We start from the raw sequence: 21,760 nt of genomic DNA on the forward strand, positions 1-21,760 counted from the left end.
ATTGGGAACAAACTAGTGTATATAATTGTTCCTTCATCCTACAAAAATTTAAGTTTGAATCTATCATTCTCTTAATGCTTATGAATGGATATAAAATGTGTTTGTTCAATTTTTAATTTTTGTTTGAATTTTGCTATTTATCATTGAAGAACCTTGCTAGTATAATAAATTAGTAATTGATAGTATTAAGTTATAGATTGATTTTTTCATCTAAAATCTTATTCGAAAAAATGAATCCTTTTAAATATCGAAATTAAATTGTCAAATTACACATGGGTTCCATGGGTGCAAAAACTTTTATATGCAATTGTCATATTAGTGACATGGTTTCATGCCATTTATTATTTAACATCTAATAACGGAATAATGTTGCAAGCATTATATAGTCTACCAACTTGTTTATAAAGAGTATACATGTCACTAGTTAATTAGTTAACATGTTATTATAATTTAAAAATGCATAAGTGAACGTTTAAAATATAATCTATTAAATATATATAATGCTTTCCTGATCATAAAGTAGATATGATATTCTCCCATCATGAAGTATTAGACTACAGGTTCTAACTAATAAATTTGTGAATAATATACGTATAATATGTATATACATATGTATTTAAAAACAAAAATTATCTTTTATACCTATTTCAAATGTTCAAAAACAAAAGTGTACGTTTGTTTTTATTTTTATTCTTTTGATTTTTTATTTTTTTAATATGTTAAATAGTTATCATATATATATATATTATCAAAATAATATTGTTTTTATATTGTTATTGTTTAATAAAATATCTGTATATTAAAAAAAAAAAAAGAAAAAAGAGAGAGAAAAGAAAATTAAGAACGTACAACAAGAAGCAGCCGCAACGCAAAAAAGGGAAGCAAATGGTGAGGCCACGTGTTAAGAACGGGAACCGTCCCGGTATTCTTGCGATAGATTGACCGACTTGCGGCTCTCCGTGCAGAGAATAGGCGACCCCAACTTTTTTCTCCTCTCTCTCACTCTCACTATCTTTTTCTCTGTGTCCATTTTTTTTTTTTTCTACTTTTTATAATATATATATATATATATATATATACACGCATATATGCCTCTTGATTCCACATACCTCTCTCATTTTTTCGAATTCAGAAAGAGACAAAGTTTAGGGCTGAAATTTTTGAGGCCGGAAAATGGGGCGGAAGAAGGTGGAAATGAAGAGGATCGAGGACAAGAGCAGTCGTTACGCCACCTTCTCGAAGCGAAGATCCGGACTCATGAAGAAGGCCCGAGAACTCTCCATTCTTTGCGACGTCGAGGTCTCTCTCGTTATCTTCTCCAGCCGCGGCAAGCTCTATGAGTTCTCTAGCACCGACTGGTACTCCTTTTTTTTTCCTAATGTTTTTCTCACTCTGTTTGGCTACTTGGAAAATAAAATTTGTTCGATTCTAATCACTTCGATCCTCCGATTCCTGAAAAGTTTTCCTGTTGAACTTTAATGCTACAGTTCTTTTACTTTACATCCTCTGTTTTTCCCCCGAATTTTACAGTTCCTGTTTCGCCTGTTTTTCTTTCCCCGCCTTTTATCATTTTCTCATGCTTTCCAACTTTTTTTTTCTAAAAAAATTTTTTGAAATTTTTTATTTTCCTCCATCATTTTAAAATTTCGTCGAAGGCATTTTCAGAATTTGATGGTTTTCGTCGATTAGCGTTCGCCCTGAGGATTTTTGGTCTTCTTGTCTCTTTTCGCCATCTCCTTTTTCCTGAATCACTTTTAGTCTGCAAATTAAAAAATATCAAAACACTATTCTCATTTCAATTTTCTAGGGAGTTCTATTTTTTCCCCCTATAATTTTGTATTTTCGATGCATTGTACCTGACCTATTTCCCGAATTAGAATTTTCAATATAATATCTTCGAACTCCTTTTTTTCTTGGTGAATATATATATATCTTGGAATTGGTTTGCTTTTACTTGTTTGCTGGGGTTTTTTTATTTTATAAAACACATGTGTACGGCTTTAATATTTTATGTTATTACATCTGGTATTATTAAAATGTTTGTAGCTCGGGTTTTCTTTGTTCACGTTATTTGGATTCTATTTCTGCTGCTTTTCTATTTAATTTTATTTTTAATTCATAATTATTGAATATAATTTACATAAAATAATATATATATATATATATATATATATATATATATATATATTTTATTTGTTTATTTCTTGTGGTGGAATCTGGCTTGTTGCTTACGTTGCCTTAGCTTATGTCGAATTTATGTCTGATATTTTAGCTACATGTCGTCGTGTCTTGTCAATAAAATTTTAGGATGACAAAAAAACCCCTCTACAATTGACGTCTTTTTTTTTTACACTAAATTCCATCTAAGCTCTGTGGGAGACAGCTTTTTTTTTTTTCTTCTACTTCTTCTTGAATTCCACAGAGCTATTCTTTACCTGTTGGAAACTAAAAGTATTTTGAGAGAAAATTGTTCATAGCGTTTGAGCCTTAGAAAACAAAAGCAGCTTTTTAGAACCATGCCAAATAGGATCATAGTTACGTGTATCGGTTGTTGTTTGATTAAGTATATTACAAATCTCTCTATCTCTGTGGTCTCACACCAGGCCTTAAATATCCAAACCTTGTTTGCTTTCGAGTAGAAAATTTAGCTAGATAATTTATTTATTTCTCAAGTATCATATTCCGGCCATATATGTAGGATTGGATTGGATGGGCATGTTAAATAAAATGAGATACTAGAAGCCAGTATGCTAAGCATGCGATTGAAGAGTACTTTGTCATGGTGGAGACGTAGAGAACTAGTTGATGGCTATATTCGTTAAATGGTTGTAGTGTTCAAGAAAATATTTTATGTCTAGCAATTAATTATGATTTAAATTAATCAGGCTTAAGAATTTGTTAGAATGATATAATATATATACATATATATAGTGTATATATATATATAGTGTTGTATAAAAATTGGAACTTTGGTGCTGACCATCACACCCTTTAGGGAACTTTTGACTTCGTTTTAAGAAGGCTGTTGGAAATGTATTGCAATTTTCAGTGCCTTGAATTTAATAAAAGAATACCAAAATCAATATCCATTGATTTATGATAAAGTACATTGAAAGTAAAATGTGTAAACCAACGTGGCCATGGTTTTATTTATATGAAAATTTATGCATATAAATGGTTTTTGCTTATAACCTCGATTGCTTTCAACCTATTTAAATTTTAGAGGTTTTAGAAATATATTGTTTTATTTGATTTATTGCTGTCTTGTATTGTATTTTACCAGTTTCAACCCGCTATCTCATTTGTTCAGAGTAAAGCGTTAGTTTCATACTTTTAACATTATATTCAGGAAAATATATAATTTCAATTTTGAATTTTTTAAAATAAGAAAAATAAAACCTTAAATGTGACTCGGAACCAAACTTGGAATGCTTTGGAATTCTCAAATCGCTCCATGTAATTGATTGCCATACAGGTCACATCAATAATTAAATTAGTTGGTTAGATAGGCACTTATTAAGATTAACGATGCGTTTGAGAGTTATTTTCAGATCCCTAAAAGTTCTATAAAAATGGTAAAAGAACTTGTTTGGCAATATATATATATATATATATATATACACATAAATGACGTTTTTTTGTTTTTTTTTTTTTTTTTGCTTTTTTTCATAGAATCATTTGGTGATTTTGGAAGAAATATTAATTTAGTGATTCTTTAGAAATCACTTCTTAGGTGAGGAATGATTTTGAGAATCATTCCTAAATAGGGTTATTTTCTATAGTGTTTTCTTTGTCTTTCCTCTCTAACCCTATCTCTCCACAATTGTCTTATCCTATCACGTTCGTTCTATTTTAATAATAATCATCTATGAGATCAGTCAAATTTACTCTTAGAGAAGGAAACACTTATTAGCTAATTACTTTATTTTTTTCCCTCGAGTTTTCTCCAATGAGCCCAATTTCTCTAACATTCATGGGCAAGTTATTTATATTTTTCATTTTCGACTTGCTTATGGTTGTCATAATTGAATAATTTGGAAGACCTTACAACGACCAAGAACTTGATGTTTAATGTGTCTTAGGGCTCACGAATAATGCTGCTTTTTTTTTTTTTTTTTGAAAACTTTTATTGCTAAAATGTTGGGTTTGTTCCACATCTTTGGTCCAGCTGTGTTGGCTACGATTATTGTGCAGTATTTTTATAACTATGGCTGCAATAAGTTGTGGTAGGAGCTTGTTAAAAGCATACAGTTCCTTTTTGAGGTTTTACGTTTAATTGTCATATTTGCTACCTAAGCTAGACATCTCCCTGCTTGTTTAATTTATCTTGTAAAATCCTTCTTTTTACATTAAAATTGTCAATAAATTCACTTGGAAATTGATACCAATACACTTTTATAGAAAAAGTACTGGTTTCCTAATGATGTTATCATATGAGTTAGAATGTTTCCATTAGCTACTAGTTTACTATCTTTTTAAGATACGATGGAATGAAACTGCTTTAGTTGCCACTAAATTTTACTATTATCATACACTCCTACTAAACTAGACATCTCCCAATCTCTTTAAGTTATCTTGTAAAATTCCTTCCTTTACATTAAAATTTTTAATAAATTCACTTGGGAATTGGGATCTATACACTTTTTATATAGAAGTATTGGTTTCCTGATAACATTGTCATAGGAGTTAAGAGTTGTTTCCATTAGCTACTAGTTTACCATCTTTGAAGATAAAGTGGGACGAAAGTGCTTTAGCTACCACTAGCTTGGCCCTGTATCTTTCTTTAGCAATATTTAGACTTTACCATACACATCCACTTACATTAGCATGTCTTCTCTAAAGTTATCTAGTTATATCCTTTTGAAGGTGTCTCAACATCTTTCCCTTGCTGGCTCAAATCTCCTTTTGAGATACTCTTAACTATTTCGGAATATTCAATAAGATTGATTTAAGTGAGAAATGCTTAAAATAAACATTATAGTTTACCAATGGAGAAAATTTTATCAAACCCTACCACGAACTTTATGTGGAAAGGTTGATTCCGTCTCTTTAGCTAGATTCTAGTTAGGGCATTGTTATTTTGTTGTTCACCAAGAGAATAAGGCAACTTAAAGCTTTTCTTATTCAGCGCATCAACATTAGTTTTGGTTTTGGAGAAATCATGAAAAACGGACTCTCACTTTATTTTTCAAATGCTCAATAAAACCTAGAGAAGACAAATTGTTCCAAACATTTCTTGGGTTCATGAGTTAAAATTTTCCTTTAAAACTTGGTTTTAATACTTAATAGAAAACCCAATCTAATACAGATTAAAAAGGTAATTGGATGTACAAAGCTACTACTATTTTCTTAATTTTAACCAAATGAGCTCTAGCTTGTTGACATGCACTATGTCCTAGGCTTCCATCAACGTGTGTTTTTAGAAAAAGCAATAAAAAATTATTGGTAATACCTCCTACATGCATTTTCCAAACAATTTTGAACATATGACAGTGAATAGATAACGGTCATGAGGAGACACTCACATTTGTGCTTTTACCGTGGTTAAAACATAAAATGTTTTCTTCAAGTAACTTGTCTAACCTACTAATAGCTATAATCTCTTGAAGTTCGCCGTCATACTACGAGTCTATTCAACTCTTCTCAAAGTTTTGTAATGCTCTTCGCCAACAGTTTGAGTAGGAGTGTGGTTGACATTACATCTTAAAGATCAATTGGGAAAAAAAGAATCACGTGAAAATGAAACTATTAAATTCAAGACTATTAATTCATTAAAAGATATATGTACCAAAAAAAAAAAATCATGTGAAAAAGAAACTATTAAATTTAAAATTATAATTTACTAAATAAAATATTAAAGTATTATTATTAGTGTTAAAAGAACTCATTTTAAGCGAGATAAAAATAAATGACTAAATAAATAAATAAATAAGTCATTGATTTAACAATATATTTGTTTATGGGGAAGAACTTTCTATCAAACCATTTCTTGTCACCTTTTTGTCAAACTCTTAATCCCGTACGAGACACACCTTGCACACCTTCATATTTATTGCTCATTTTAAAGATGTTATAGGGTCATATATATAAATATATGTAGAGTTTTTTTATTGGGAATGTGTTCTCAACATAAGGTGGAAATGTGTTGATATGTCAAATATTGAGGATATCTGTAACATCCCATGCCAAATTGTATTGGAATTTTTTGCATCTTGATCAAATTTAATTGATCCGTAAATCAAGGGAATGCTTAATATAGATCTACGGTCGAAAAGATATGCATTTGCAAGTTATAATTATTTTCAAAAACTTGACTTTACTGATAATTTTTTTGAAAATACGTGTAAAGCGGGGGATTAAAAACACCAGCTAACAGGTGCCTCGTGTCAGCACGGGATGACCCATGTGGATACATAATGGCACCATACTGAGTTCTTAATGGGCCATTTGGACGAATGAGGCGAGAGAGAGAGAGAGCGACCACCTTCTCCGGCCGAAACCCTCATCTTTGACCATCTTTTTGCCACATGCAACTCCTTGTCGGAAAGCCCACTCAACAATGCATTAGCTTGCAAATTTTCACGGTGAACGGGCTAACAAGGTGCCATGATTAGAGCAATTTCTTCGGCAGCAGCAACAGCAGCTTCTTTTTTCAACCAAATCGTCTTATTTTCCACCACCATCTTTCTCAACATTCCCATTGTTGTCTTACCCACCTTAAGATTGACTGGCCACCAAATTTTCAAGGTCGATGGACCGTCGACGTGCCAAGATTGGAATATTTTTCCGGAGAGAATGGTGACTTACTGATCCCCCATTTCCGACAAGTTTCAAGACTCCATTTTCCACCAATTTCAACCCTCCTAAATCCAAATTCGAGATCCTTTTGGCTTAATTCAAGTTAGATTGTGAGATCTGAGATCATTAATTTGGCCGAGTCTTTTATATGAGATTCTGGCCACTGCTGGCCGTATTTCCAATAGGTGAGATTGGATTTGTGACCCTTGTGCTTTAAGCTTCGTTTTGGTTAAGAACCCTAGGGAAAATTGTTAGTAAAATATGGATGTAAAAAAATAATACTTTAATAGGTATTATATTGTTTGCTAATGTTTTAGGCACCTATGTAAATCGAGAAACGGATCCCGTTGAGATATGGAGTAGTCTTCATTTTTAGGTAAGTGGAACATTTTTCAAAATATATTTTTGGGGTCTAATTAAATAATATGTTGTTATGGATTCCGATTAATATTGTATTATTTATTTAAAAAAGATTATTATTTATTTATGTTTTATGATCATGTCTTTATAAACATTTTTGTAAAACTTGTTTATGAGTATTATAAAATAGATTTTTATGGAAAATTATATTTGTGTAAAAGTTGTTGTTTTTGTAAATATGATTTAATCAATTAAATAATTTATATGGTTTTGATATATTGCGACATTCCGGTGAAATTTATAAAAATGGAATTATGGAAAAATCTATACATCTATTGTTTTTTAAATGCATTATGTAGTATTGGTGTTTTGAATTATTATTATTGTTAATTTGCACACAGGTATAATTTAGCCATCCTACAGGAGCTAAATGAGCGATGGTCGGTAGATATTTTACATTAAATATTAGCCGTTCTCTCCTTAGAAGTAGGATGGCATGTTAATAATATTTGTTGCTTTGGGATGTCAAAGTTGTTTGAATGCAAATAGCTATTCCCATCTTTTTTTGTCAGGTGGTATTTAGGACGCCAAATACCACTTGACAACATTTAGTATAATTGTGTAGTGTCTCAGGTGTTTATCTGATATTTCATGTGTGATTTTTAAATATTTTGTATTTATGGTTTTTATTTATTTAATAAATTATTAATTAATTAATTTAATTGTTTTAAATATAATAATTCTATATGATATTATCTTTCATTTTTTTACCTTGTTTATTTAAAGGAATATATTTGGGATTTTTAATTAAGATTAAGTCACACCTTATTTTATTTTAATTAATTTTATTTTGTTCCCTGTAGTGAAATTTGAATATTTGGGCTTACAAATTATGCATTTTGTGAAAAAGATTTTTAAACTGAAAAAGATTTCAAATTGAGTGAATTAGTAAGAGTTTTAAGAAAAAATTCATTTTTCTAAATATTTACTTAAATTTCTTAAATAATCCTGTGTTTTTGTCCTTGATGATATTGCTATTATTAATTCTTTAATTCTTATGGTTTATTTATTGTTATTATTGTTATTATTATTAGGTATCGCTCACTAGGATGATTAGCATATCATTAGTTTTTCCTTATTTTTCAAACCTGGTTTTCCTAGATCCAAGCTATTAAGAGATCAACCGCCAAGCTGCGTGCTCGTTTGATTGCATCTTCCCATTACTACAATAAGTAGAAATTTTTCTTTCTATCTCTCCGTATTGTTATTATTATTTCTTCCTTTTCGGTAACATTTATGTTTCTTTAAATAATTTTAGACTGTTTTGATATTCGACTTAGTGATTTGTATAAAATTATCTTGGTTTATTAGTTATTTTTGCACTATGTTTTTTTTTTATATTTAGAGTGCTATAATCTTGTGAAAATTCTGTAGTGAGGGAGGAATAAGGCATATATATATATATATATATTTTAGAGCGTATTTTCTATGTAGAAAAAATTTGGAAAAGTCCCATCCCAAGATGGTGCTGCAGGATTTTCTGTAGAATTTCTTGGATAATTGCCCTTAGTCAGTGAGAATCGTAATAGTGTCACCTCAATGAATAAGTTGAGTGTCACCTCAATGAATAAGTTGATACTAAAACCTAATGTGGCAAGTAGTAACTTTTAACACTTATTATGTCACTAGGTACCTAACATAAAATGAGAACCATGTTTCCAACATATCAAAGCTATACGTATATGTCTTTTCTCTTTCTAATGATAGTTCATGATTTAGTAACAAAATTCAGTTAATCAAACCCATTAATTATAATGAAAATTGCTTCTTCTTCTTCTTCTTTTTTTCTCTTTTTTTTTTCTTTTTTTTTTTCCGGTTTTGCTTATATAATTGCTTGACTTGTATATTTTGCATAAAGATCTCTTTAAGAAAAGTCAATCTTTTGATAAGACAAAGTTAGACAGAGTAAAAATTTACAAGGATAAAACAGAAAACTAGATTGATGGTAGGAATAGGAATTCCTGCTTGCTTAGGAAGTTAAAACTTTAAATATTTATTTTATGATAATAGTAACAACTATTATTCGTTACTTTATGATAACACTACAATTGAACATAAATTATTTGAGGAAACCATGTATTGTGGAAATTGATAATACAATTCTTTACAAAATTAACCTTTTTAAGGATGACTTGTTTACAAGTGATATATCAAATACTTTAAAGGAAAAGAAAGAGAGAGAGAGAGAGAGATCTTATATACAAATTTTCTAATTAATACAATATTATTTATTAACTCACATACACAAATTTTCTTAGAAGAGAATATGTATAAATATTAAAAAGAGTAGAAGCATGCAGTTACTTCGACTAGGAGTGGGCGCATAATTATTTAGTTTAGTTTATCCTAGAAGAAACAAATGAAAATTTGACATACGAACAAAATATTTTTATTATCGGTGTGCATTATAGATCAATTCTTAGGATACCAGATATCATTGCAATTCATATCTTTTGCACTTATATGAGTTAAATTTGTAGCTTTTGGATTGTGAGTTATGTATAAAATCAGCTAAGACTGTTCTTTCAAGTGTTGATTGTTACCAAACAAATTGATCCAATAGTATTTTCTTTTATAGTTTGCTCACTAGATAAAGCAATGCAACTTTGTTACCAAAAAAAGAGCAATACAACTTGTAGTTACAACAAATGGGTTCAAAAGAAGGGAATAAGACATGAGACATTGGACTGGATTTGATGAGGTGATTGGAAGAACTACTAAAATTTACACGGGTGTTTTGCAAGGAATAATAACAAGTTGATTTGGAAGAAATCATAACAGCCACGATTAATTTGGATCAAGGAGCACAAATGAAAATTCATTTGGAGCTTCTATATGAAATGAGTGGTATTTCCTTGTTTGTAATAGACAAGCTTATGATGATAATACACATTATTCTTTTGCAGTTAATAATAAACCATGCATGTTAAAAAATTGACTGCAATTGGAAATGCAGATTATGTTTGTTGTAGAAAAAAAAAACAAAAATATTAATTAATTTACGCTGAGCATGACTAGATAGCTTTCCTTTAAATTTCATGATGGTCAAGTATTAGGGATTATGTTGCCACTTTGTTGTTTGATTTTTTAATACTTGAAAAAGAGCCAAGTAGTGGTTCATATGATAGTTAGACAACTTAGAATCTTCAAGATAAAAATATTTTGATTTTGAAATCTCTAACGTATGGTTTTTTCAATTAGTTTATATTATAAAACTTTAAGTGAGATATGATAATATATCAAGTTTGAATAACTTTTTTATTACTTTGGTGCGAAGAAAGATCAAGCCATGTTCCAGTCAAAATAGGAGATCAAATCCAATAAATAGTTTTGAGATATAACAATTTTAATTGCTTTTTTCAGTCTACAGTATTTGCAAAACTTTTTCTTCTTGAATCACTTTGTGATTGAAATTATATTGAAGTTTGATGTTGTTACCATTTTGTGGTGTAAAGAAAAACTTAAAACACACTGATACAAACTATTAAAGCATACTTTGACAATTAGTGAATGTTAATATAATATAAAACTGAAGCTAACAAATAATTTGACATATTTAAACTTAAAAACTAGTGAGATGCAAGATTTAACTTTAAGCAACATAAAATTTTATGAAACTAGTAAATTGCTAAGTAGCTAATTGAGAAAAGGTTGGGCTGTTAAGAAACGGACTCCACTATGTATTTCAACAACAAATGTTAACACTCCCTCACATGGATCCGAGGTTGACATGAAAGAACTGTCCAATGACAGAAAAATGGAACCAAGGTTGACAGGAGTTTGACATGAGACCATATTGATAACCAAGCTTAATGCAATGTCGAGTTGACATTGTCCCTCAATGATCAACGTAGAGTAAAACAACTATTAAATGTAAGATACAAGCTCTTTAGAAGTACTGATTTTGTTTTAAAGATTGCCCTAACTTCTACTTTTGGTGATTTCTTCTTGGTATGAAAATCACATATTATTTTGCTATGTGTAAGATTGTTACATAGTTTGATCACTTTTTATTAGTTTAAGCTTGTAGGAACAACTTTGTTTGAGGTTTCCAAACCCCCTTTTTTACCCCAAAAAAAAAAAAAAAAAAAAAAGGCTCGTAGGAATGACCATAATCTAATATGCTACGAGGGTTTGTTTTTGGTGCTCTCTCCACTGCCTAATCCCAAGTGGCACAACTGTCCTTACAACCTTCTGCCAGCCCCTATTGCCTTACACTAATACTGCAGGAGGAGCTGCCACACAATATTCCCAGATCCTCACGAGGTTGGCCGTAATTGCATGCTGTAGTTTACCTAATCATAGCCGTAGTGAATGCAGTAGTTTACCCTAATCTTAACCAAATTTGACAACCTAGGAATTCCTACCCCCGCTACTCCAGTTTTTGTCTATTTTTATCTTCTTAAAGATTGAGCTTTTGAGCTTGAGAATAACTCCTAGAAAGTTGTTTGGAGGCACATTTAATTGCTTGTGAAGATGAGTTTTATTTAATAATTATCTTATGTTCAAGTTTTTATTATATAAAGGTTTTAGGAATTCTGTGAGTACATTTTCAACTTGAATTCATTGATATTTTCTTCTTCTTCTTCTTTTTTATTTTTTATTAAGTTTTCTTTATTATATTTTTTTATTGAATATTTAGTTTCTTAGTTTGTGTTTGGATTCAATTATAGAATATGTTGATTATTTTGCTCTCGATCATCCTTGTTTCTCTCTCTTCCATCTATGTATCTTTTTTGGATTGTTAATTTCCCTCTTGATTATCCTTGTTTTTCTTTCTTCCATCTATGTTTCTCTTTATCCATCTAATTTTTATCATCCTCTATCTCCTTCTTAAATCTCACATTCTCATTACATTCTTATTTCTTATTCTCTCTCAATCATTATCCCACAACACTAATATGTTAAATTATCACTAATTTCAAAAACTTAAATTGTTAGGAAATGAGTTTAAAATGCATATCTAGCTATGTCTTAACATTCTCGCTCTCTTGTAGGCCATTTTTTATCCTTAGAAGTGTTAATTGTTTTAAATGGGTGGTAGTGTAACTTAAACCCAAGTCTCTAGGATTTGGAACCCTGATACTATGTTAAATTACCACTAATATTAAAAGTTTAAGCTGTTAGAAAGTGGGTTTAATACGTATATCTAGCTATGTCTAACACTATACATGCTTTGTTATGCTCATTAGGCTGAATACATAATTGAGCTCACATTTTAATATTTTAAGCTTATTTATGATGGTATGAGACCATAGCCTAAGGTTTTTTGTTTGAATTTTGCTAACCTGCCAAATTCTATCATTTCAATGGGTAAGCTTTATACACAGAGGGGAGTATTAATACTATAGTAAATGGATATGCTTTGTTGGACTCCCATATCAATAACTTAACTTTTGAGGAAACTGATAATTTAACAACTATGAATTTAGAATGACCTACAAAATGGAAAATCTAAGGGCCTGTTTGGTCGTGTTTTCAATTTTTATTTTTGTAAAATTGTTTTCAAAATAGAGAATAAAAAATAATTTTCTATTATTTTGGAAAATTGAATGGTGTTTGGCAATCCAGGATCTCAAGCCCATTACAGTTTTCTTAGGTGCTCGGCTTGTCCAGACAATCTCGGGTATATGTTGGGCTCGTTCGGGTGGTATAGAGCCCTAGATCCATTTAGGCAGTGCTCAAACATCGGGATCCATTTGGGAGCTCCTTGCCTGACCTCACTGGGGCGGTCCGGGCCTTAACCCTGTTTAAGCGATTCTAGGCCTGTGATTAGGTGATACAAAATTGGTGGTCTCTATGACTTTTTACTGTGCTAAAATTGTTTCCAGAACAAGGGAAATCAACAAAATGTTGTTTCCTAATTTTTGTTTTTACATTGTTTTTGTTTTCAAAAAATCGTTTTCGGAAAACAATGGTCAAATGCCTTATAAGTGTTTTAGAGAACAGTATTCTATTTTTGAAAACAGATATTTTTTCTAAAAACAGCTGTATTCATATTGGAGGAAATATATGCATAAAATATATCTTGTCAAGGAATTGTTTTTCCTCATCCTATATTTTTTTAATAGATATTTGGTACTTGAAGGTCAAGATTTAGTATTCCTTTGTTGGCCTTTGGCTAAGGTTAAAGTCAAGATGAACTTGACACCAATAAGGGTAAAGTAAGATTCATCTTGCTATGCAATAATTTCTTTTACATGTTATGCTTACAAAAGAAGTGGAAAATGAAGATGTAAGTGATCAAAAACGGCATTTGAAATATGTGTGTTTATGTTAAACTTGATACATAAAGTTAGGCTAAGTTCCTCGTTAGAGACATAGCGTGGACTTAGCTTGCGAGACATAGCTTGGTCATAGCTTGTTGTCTACTAAACTATCTTTCACCATCTATGATACTCTTATCAACAAACAAGCCTTCATGATCTACCATGCCTTTATTAACTCTGGTTTTTAGTTTTATTACTGGAAGTTAACATGATAGATTAGCTCAAATTGTCTGCTTGCTTTTATGTTCAAATCCCATTTAGTTTTTATTTTGTGTAATTTATTGTGTTTCTGTATAAAAGGCTCCAGTTTTTGTCTTTTTTGAACTGAAGGTTACCTAATTCCCACATTGGACAAGGTTTTTGCATTTATAGTTACTTAGCATGAGACAGAGAAAATTTATGTTGAATCATGATGTTGGGAAGTTGCATGATTAAGAATGAAAAAGGAAATTTGAAGAACTATATCATTGCAGGATAGGAGACTATAGAAATTACCTTTCTACTAATACTAACTTAACAGGTTTGGTCACATATTCTAATGTTACCCTCGGTTAGTTTTAATCCATGTGAAAGTTTGATATATCTAGTCAAACCCATTTAATATCATTAACCTTTTAGGATATATGATGATTCAACATGATATCCAAAATCTTGTCAATTGTAAGTCCTTGTGTTCAAATTCTATTTAGTGTCAGTTTGGTAGTAATCTTAAAATGGCTAAAATCATTTCCAAAGAGATAAAAGTGCTTAATATAATGTTTGACAACAAAATGTGATATCAATTTCTAGTGATTTTGTTATTGAAAAATCACCTATTTGGGGATTATTGAAAAATCATTCGGAGTGATTCCTAGGAATCAATCCTAAATGGACCCTTAATCCCCATTTATATTGATTAATAATGCTACAAGTAAGGTTCAATTGTTGTATGTCCTACTCCTAAATGGACCCTTTTACTGATTTAAGTTTTTGAAGAAAACGGTAATTCAACAACATGTCAACATCCATATGCAACCCAACCAAAAAAGGAAATGACTGTTGGGTTAAAAGAGAATGCTATGGAAAAACATATCCTGCTGCCCCTACTGAGTCCTTCCGTCCTCCTTTTGCCATGTAGCAACTCTTGGTTTGACCGGCTTTAAATCTTCTTTCAAGTTTCTTGAAGCAAAGGGCAGTAATTAGGGTAATTTCCTTTTTAGCATTTCATATACTGATACATGTCATGTGAGATGATTGAATTTCCAGGATCTTTTTGACTTGACTTTGTTTTCATTGAGACAAGTGATAGGGATTGGTGCATATAGCGGTAAGTATTGACTAAATTAGTTTTCTTGAACTATGCGATGATTGTTTTTTGAGTTCTGTACCATTATGCAGAATCTATCAGAGTTGAAAAAAGATATGTGAAACCATATGAAGTAATATGAATGCCAAGTACTATTAAGGATAAATATATAACATTGTTCATAAATGACTGAAACTAAGTGGGATAAAAAATTAATGATTTAATTACCAGAGAAGATATTATCTATGCAGGGGTTGACACCAACCAAATAAAAAGCAGGACATATAATACTCATTTCTTCAATTATTTTTATTTTTATTTTTTTTATTTTTTTTTTAATTTCATATGGTCCTATGTAGTAAACTTGTAGTGGGGTTGCTCAGCTATGTGAAACCATATGAAGTAATATGTATGCTACGTACTATTAAAGATAGATATATAACATTGTTCATAAAATGACTGAAACTAAGTGGGATAAAAAATTAATGATTTAATTACCAGAGAAGATATTACCTATGCAGGGGTTGACACCAACCAAATAAAAAGCAGGGCATATAATACTCCTTTCTTCAATTTTTATTTTTTTTTTAAGTTTTTAATTTCATATTGTCCTATGTAGTAAACTTGTAGTGGGGTTGCTAACAGTAAAAAGTATTCAGTCCTGACTTTTACTGTCTTTTTAGCATTTTCCTTCACCGCATTTAGGAACATCCTTCAGCTGCGTATAATTAAACAATAAGTTATGTACTATATATTAGGCAGCTTATTATCAACTTCTATGTAACTAGTTCTTGTGATTCAGCTTTGGCAAAGTTCTTGAGCGTTATCAAAGACGACGTGACGAGGATAAGAAATATTCTAGGGGAACTAACAATGCAGAGGTAAGTGCTACTTTGTCAGTTCATCATAAATTTATCAATTAATGGCTATGAGAACTTAAACTATTCAAAATGTCAATATGACCATGCTTGATAATTGCAAGGCACCATGCTTACTTTTAAAGTTTAGGGAGAAGTTTGTAGCCCTTGTAGGCAGAAATAGCATGACAATGACATCTCAACTTGACATGTATGTATTAAGAAAAGAAAATTATTTACCGAAATAATTGAGACCAACTCAACCTTGTGGACATCACAACTGGCAAGCTCTTTCTGATTTCAAGATGAACTAGTGACAATCACCAGACTCTTCTGACTGTCAGATCTATTCTTGTGGAAATAGCAATCATGTGCTCTATGAACTTAGATGAGTGTTTATCTCACAGTTCCAATACTATGATAGCAATCATGTGCTTTGTTCATTCATAAGATGCAAGTCCTTTTGCATGCATGTGCTTTCAATTCTTTGCCTTGTTTTTACATTGTTTACTCTGAAAGTAAAATAACGCTTTTACTTGTGCAGATCACATATCTTAGTGCAGCACTTTGGCTTTTCTCTGTAAATTATACATGTGAAAATAAGAATTGTAGTACATGGGGGTATTGATAAGCAAACATGGCTGCATAGTGGATATAAATTACTCTAGGTCTTTCATTCTTTGCTAAAGTGTCAATAACCCCATTTGAGGTTCAAATGCATCTATTGATATTCTGCCCTTAGGTGTTATGGAAACTTGTTTGTTTTACATGGAAATTTTACCTATGGTTTATCCTTGACAAATGATCTCTTTCTCAGAAATGTATGAACCACACAGTTATAATTTCTCAAAGAGCAAACATGCCAAACTCTAGATGAGTTTGAATGGAAATTCGATTTGGAAAATCTCTAACACCACAATCATCTAATTTATAGACAAGTTTCTCCTTTCAAACAGAACAGAATCTCAACATATATGGGTTTTACATGGACTGCCTCTGTTCACGCTCATTTTAATCCTGTTCTACAGTTATTGAGTAAAGTTATTAACTATCGTGACAATTTGTTACCAGAACTACGACTCCGACTATGTGAACTTGCCACCATATCCAGAACTACTGCAAACAGTTCAAAGGCAACTTCTTTAACTTCTGCATCAACTCTTGGAAATTATGATGCATGCAGGTGACATATAATTGTGATACAGGTGCCTTGAAGGCCCAGATATTGACCAGTTCAGTGTGAGTGATCTTGTGCAACTAGAGAAACAATTTGATGCTGCACTTACACTAACCAGATACAGAAAGGTAAGTTTTTACCCTACTACATACGGGTAACATTTTATTTCAGAACTTGGGATGCTGATAAATAAGAGGTATCTCTATTTTCTAAAGCATTGATCTAAAGACATTAACTTCCACTAGACAAACATGAGATGCTAGTAACATTTACTACCATAAAGTGACACATGACTTCAACTTGTCAAAGCAACAAGTTCAAGCAAATTGGGATCGAATACTTCTTACCTTATGAGTAGTATCTTATTATTGTGAACTTTCACATATATATACAACTTCAAAAGATGGTTCTACATATGAAATTGCCCTGTATTTGAAAAACTTTAGAACTTTTTTGAATATATCCTGTCACATTCTGCGTCTGGCATATCTTTTGATTTAAATGAGTTAAACACCACCCTAGACTTTATGTGGAACTTTGATCTCTTGCAAGCCTTTGTGAATTTAGCTAGTTATGTATAGCATTTTTACCTTTGTGATTCTGGAAACTACAAATTAAATTTTGGGTAAATATTTTGTACATTCTTTGTCCTCTAGCCACACCAGATCTTCTCAGCCTACATGGTCAACGATGAAATCAATGAAAACTATAATTTTCAATTGGGGTAACTGCCTAGGAACAAATCCATCAAACCAACATTTGGTCGATTTAATTGACTGTGGTGGGTGAAATTACAATATGGGAGAGGAATTTAAAAGTTGATGTAATTAACCTTCATTGACAACATAAGTAATAAATTCTCTTATTTGGGTGTTTAGAAAGATGCTTACTTGAGGATTGTTGAACATATTTAAATAATCATATCCTTGTGCCATCATTTGTGTTGAGCCAGTCTGCCTGAAAGGTAACTCTAGTATCTATCATTTCAACATATTATTTACACGTTAAAACTTTTGCACTATACTTTTAGCATTCTTCTCTCTGCAGACACAACTCTGGATGCAATCCGTATCCGACCTACATGAAAAGGTATGCAATTGATGGTTCTAATCATTACATGGCTTGAATTGTTTTAGTTCGATACAACTGTAAGAGTTAGATAGGTAATGTTCACTGTTCTATTATCTCAAAGGAGCTACTTAGCTAAAAATGTTATTTTTCTCCAAGAAAGCTTTTATATTTGATAAACCTCAACATCTTCTCCGTTGCGAGGCCTGTGAATATTTTCATCCTGACATCTATCTATATCATGTACATGTATTAATTAATTAGCTGGTTGCTTGAACTAGTAGGGATTTTCACATAACTTTGGCATAGTCCACTATTAAGGTCTTAAATTTGTCCAAAACTAGTCCAAAACTAAGTTTCCCTAGTAGAGTGGTCCTTATACTATATCAATGAAGCCTTTTGAAATTTTATTATTTTATTCATATCAAACTAAAGAGCACTACAGTTTATTGGTAGGAAAATCTTTATTCGCTAGGATCACTAAGGTCTGTTTTTCGTACTTTTTTTCTTAAAAAAAAAAATAATAATAATAATAATAATAAAAAATCATTATAGCATATAAGTAAACCAAGCAACAAAACAAACCAGTAAATCTAATAACCAAAGCCCACCTTGACCCAAAGTTCTTCGACACACCAACTTAATGCTCCAACTTGATTACAAATTCACCATTACATAGCCTGATAAGATCACTGAAGTTTGAGCCAACATTTATGGGATCTAACATAGTACTACACACATAAAAACATACCCTTGCTAGGTTGAACAAGTATTTCTCTGCTCTTCTGCGATCCTTGACCGAGTTTTCTTGCACTTGTACAAGTACAATGAAGTTATGAACACCTAGACAAATGGCAAATTTTATTTACATCCATCCAGTTTTGTCATTATTTCATTTAAATCTTATATCTTTCAAAATTCACCATTAATTTCCCTTTAATTTTTTATATCTATCAAAACAAATTCATTTGTCAATTTTTATCCATTAATTTTTATAGTAGAAAGATAATTGATATTTTATAATTAAATAATATTATAAAAATAAGTGTTAATTAATGAGTAAAAACTGACAAAAACTAATAGGTGAATCTTTTTTTTATAGATTTAAAAAACTAAACAAAAATAAATGATTATTTTTCAAAAATATATAATTTAAGTGATAATAGCTAAATTAAAAAGTGTAAATGGAATTTTCCCCTCGACAAACTAAGTCTGGTCCAATAATCCTGGTCATTTACCATTCTTTTTGATCGGCAAGTTTGATAGGTCCTTTTACTCTGTTTGAATTTCAACTGCATCCCATTGGATATGAAAGTCCTACCATGGTCTGTTTAATGGAAAGAGGAAATTGAAGAGAGTGAAGGTTTGGAATCTTGCATACTGTTGAAACAGCAGAATTGATACTGAGGAAGAATCTTCTAATTTAAAGCTCTGATAAATAATTTTAGCACTTGATAAAAAGTAAGTGTTATGAAGACAAAGTGACTTGGAAAATCTTCAGTATAACAGAAAGAGACTAATAAGTACAGATAAGAAGACAGAATTCTCTTGATTTTTTAGGGGATGGAATTCTCGTGTACTCTAGTGCTGAAGCCTAGAGAACTCTAAAGTTAAAACATCGCAGTAAATTAAATTTCTGATTCTGTGTTTTTATAGTTATGAAAAAAATATCACTATTAAGCATGAAAAAAGTAAAAATTGATAATGGAATTTGGCTTTTGGTTACCCGTATTTCTTGTCCTACTTGCAGGAAAAAATGCTGAAAGAAGAAAATGAGTTGCTAGAGAGGGAGGTAAAAGAATTTGCATGTCAAATTCAATTTAAATTCACACATACATGCACGTGTAAATAGACAATTTTTCCAAAAAGAATAAAATAAAATAAAAGTCATTATTGAGATGATTAAAATTTGGTACTTACAGATTGCAGCAATGAAGAAGAACGTCAATGGCTCGAACAAGGCAATAAGGTTTACAAATACTGGAAACAACAACAACGAAGACGGCGACAACAATTTGATTGAACATTCCCAACGGGCAACACTTCATTTGCTTCGATAAACCACTGTGGATGCACCCACCCAGGAGGTGGCACAGCGTGGTTGGTCAAAGGTGCTGCTACATATTGGCTGTTGGCTGTTGTGCATTGGTGGAAATAGCTGACACTACGTACAAATTCTACTTTCCAACAGCAGTTAGGGATGCGTGAAATATATTAAATGTTACTTTCATGATATATTTAATGCTTCAGAGAGTACCTCTTCTAGTCTACTCCTTGTCTTTTGCTGATCGGGTGTAATAAGCCTGCTTACGTAGCTTGACCATAATATAATATAATATTTTTATGGTATCTCTGTTCCACTCGATGGGGTTAATCGACTCCAAAGGCTTTCCCATATAATCAACGTTTCCCTAGTTTTAATCTGCTAGGTATTTGTTGAACTTTTGATAATCTATTATATATATATATATATATGTTTGATTTTTAAGTTTTCAGTTAATGTTATTATTCGAAATAATATTGGCAAAAGTTCTTATACTAAATTCTTTTTACATTTTAGTTTCCAATCTATTTTTTTATAATTATATCACTAAACTTCTTAAAACAATACATGTTAGTCTAAAATTCAAATTCAATCTAAACATTTAATAGAACATGTACACGCATATGTTTCTCACCATTAACGTTCAGTTCTACTCAATAACCCAATATAACTCTTTTCCAAAACATCTTTTCAGTTTTCATCAGGCTTCCAAATTCCATCTTGGGACTATAACTTGCAATACCACCCCGGTTGTAAGTACTTTTTTGGTAAAAATCAATTATAGGTACTTGTCTGGAGTGATCATCGACGCAACTAAGGACTTCATCAAAGGCAAAAAGGCAGTTGAACCAGGGGATACTCTCAAGCTCCCCGTTGACTTCGACTTCAGATGCCGTGTAGTCGCTGGGAAGTAGGTGGTGAAGAGATACACATCCATACATCCATATAAAGTATGAATTTTGGGAAGTTTATTTTTTATGGATGGTAATTTCTAGGATAGAGAGGAAATGGATTTGTAGGTTTTACCACTTTTGTTTATAGACAATTAATTAGGTTGGGTATTAATTTGGAGAAATTTTATATATTTTTAAAAAGTAAATTTGATATATATATATATATATATATTAAAGGATTAAATTTGAATTTTTTTTTTTTTTGGGGATTTGATTAAATTTGATAGTTTATGTGACTTTTTTTACCCAATTTTGTTAATTAATTTGGGCTTAAATATTGAGTTTTCTGTATTATCCTGTTGTGACATTTTATAATGAAGTTGTATAAAAGTAGTTTTGAATTTGTTCTATTTTTTAAATTAATGGGATGTTTAAAATTAATAATTTTTTTTTTTTTTCAACCAACCGCATGCAACTGCGAATGAGAGACAAATGGTTACTGAGTCAAAAAGACATTTGATGCCCTCATAAAATTGACGCATGAGAGACATTATTTGGTTGAAATTTGCATTTGGGATGAATTAAAATATTACAAAGGATATAGTTTGAAGACTTCTTGTGACATTTTCCCATATTATTTTATCTCGCTAGAATTTTAAGTTTTTTTTATTTTTTATATATATGTGTATATATATATATATATATATTTTGCTTTTGCTATTAACATTAATGTTTGTCTTATTTTAGTTTATAACATGTTCTTTTTACTTCAAAAAAATTTCTTAGATGAATACATTTAACTTATTATATGTAATATATTTAATAGATTTAATGTGTATATTTAATCTATGGAGGCCCTTACAACAACTAATGGTAAAGCTAATGTTTTATTATATAAATGATTCTGAGATGAATTTTCCACGTACAATATCAAAGAAAATAAATAATA

General features: G+C 30.8%; 1 protein-coding gene across 1 annotated transcript; it reads left to right on the top strand.

Annotated features, from left to right (window-relative positions):
* Positions 1-846: 846 nt before the first annotated feature.
* On the top strand, positions 847-20,223 carry LOC107428302 (truncated transcription factor CAULIFLOWER A). Its single transcript, XM_016038819.4, has 7 exons — positions 847-1,358; positions 15,575-15,653; positions 16,701-16,762; positions 16,835-16,934; positions 17,854-17,895; positions 19,625-19,666; positions 19,797-20,223. The coding sequence occupies exons 1-7, from the start codon at positions 1,174-1,176 to the stop codon at positions 19,932-19,934; spliced, it is 648 nt and encodes a 215-aa protein (XP_015894305.1). The 5' UTR covers positions 847-1,173; the 3' UTR covers positions 19,935-20,223.
* The last annotated feature ends 1,537 nt before the right edge of the window (positions 20,224-21,760 follow it).

The sequence above is a fragment of the Ziziphus jujuba genome, chromosome 12, assembly GCF_031755915.1.
Source record: "Ziziphus jujuba cultivar Dongzao chromosome 12, ASM3175591v1".
Classification (NCBI taxonomy): Eukaryota; Viridiplantae; Streptophyta; class Magnoliopsida; order Rosales; family Rhamnaceae; genus Ziziphus; species Ziziphus jujuba.

Coding starts and splice junctions, on each gene's coding strand:
- LOC107428302 (XM_016038819.4), top strand. CDS start 1,174: ATGGGGCGGAAGAAGGTGGAAATGAAGAGGATCGAGGACAAGAGCAGT. Junction 1,359..15,574: donor GAGTTCTCTAGCACCGACTG/GTACTCCTTTTT, acceptor CTTGTGATTCAG/CTTTGGCAAAGTTCTTGAGC. Junction 16,763..16,834: donor CTACTGCAAACAGTTCAAAG/GCAACTTCTTTA, acceptor ATTGTGATACAG/GTGCCTTGAAGGCCCAGATA.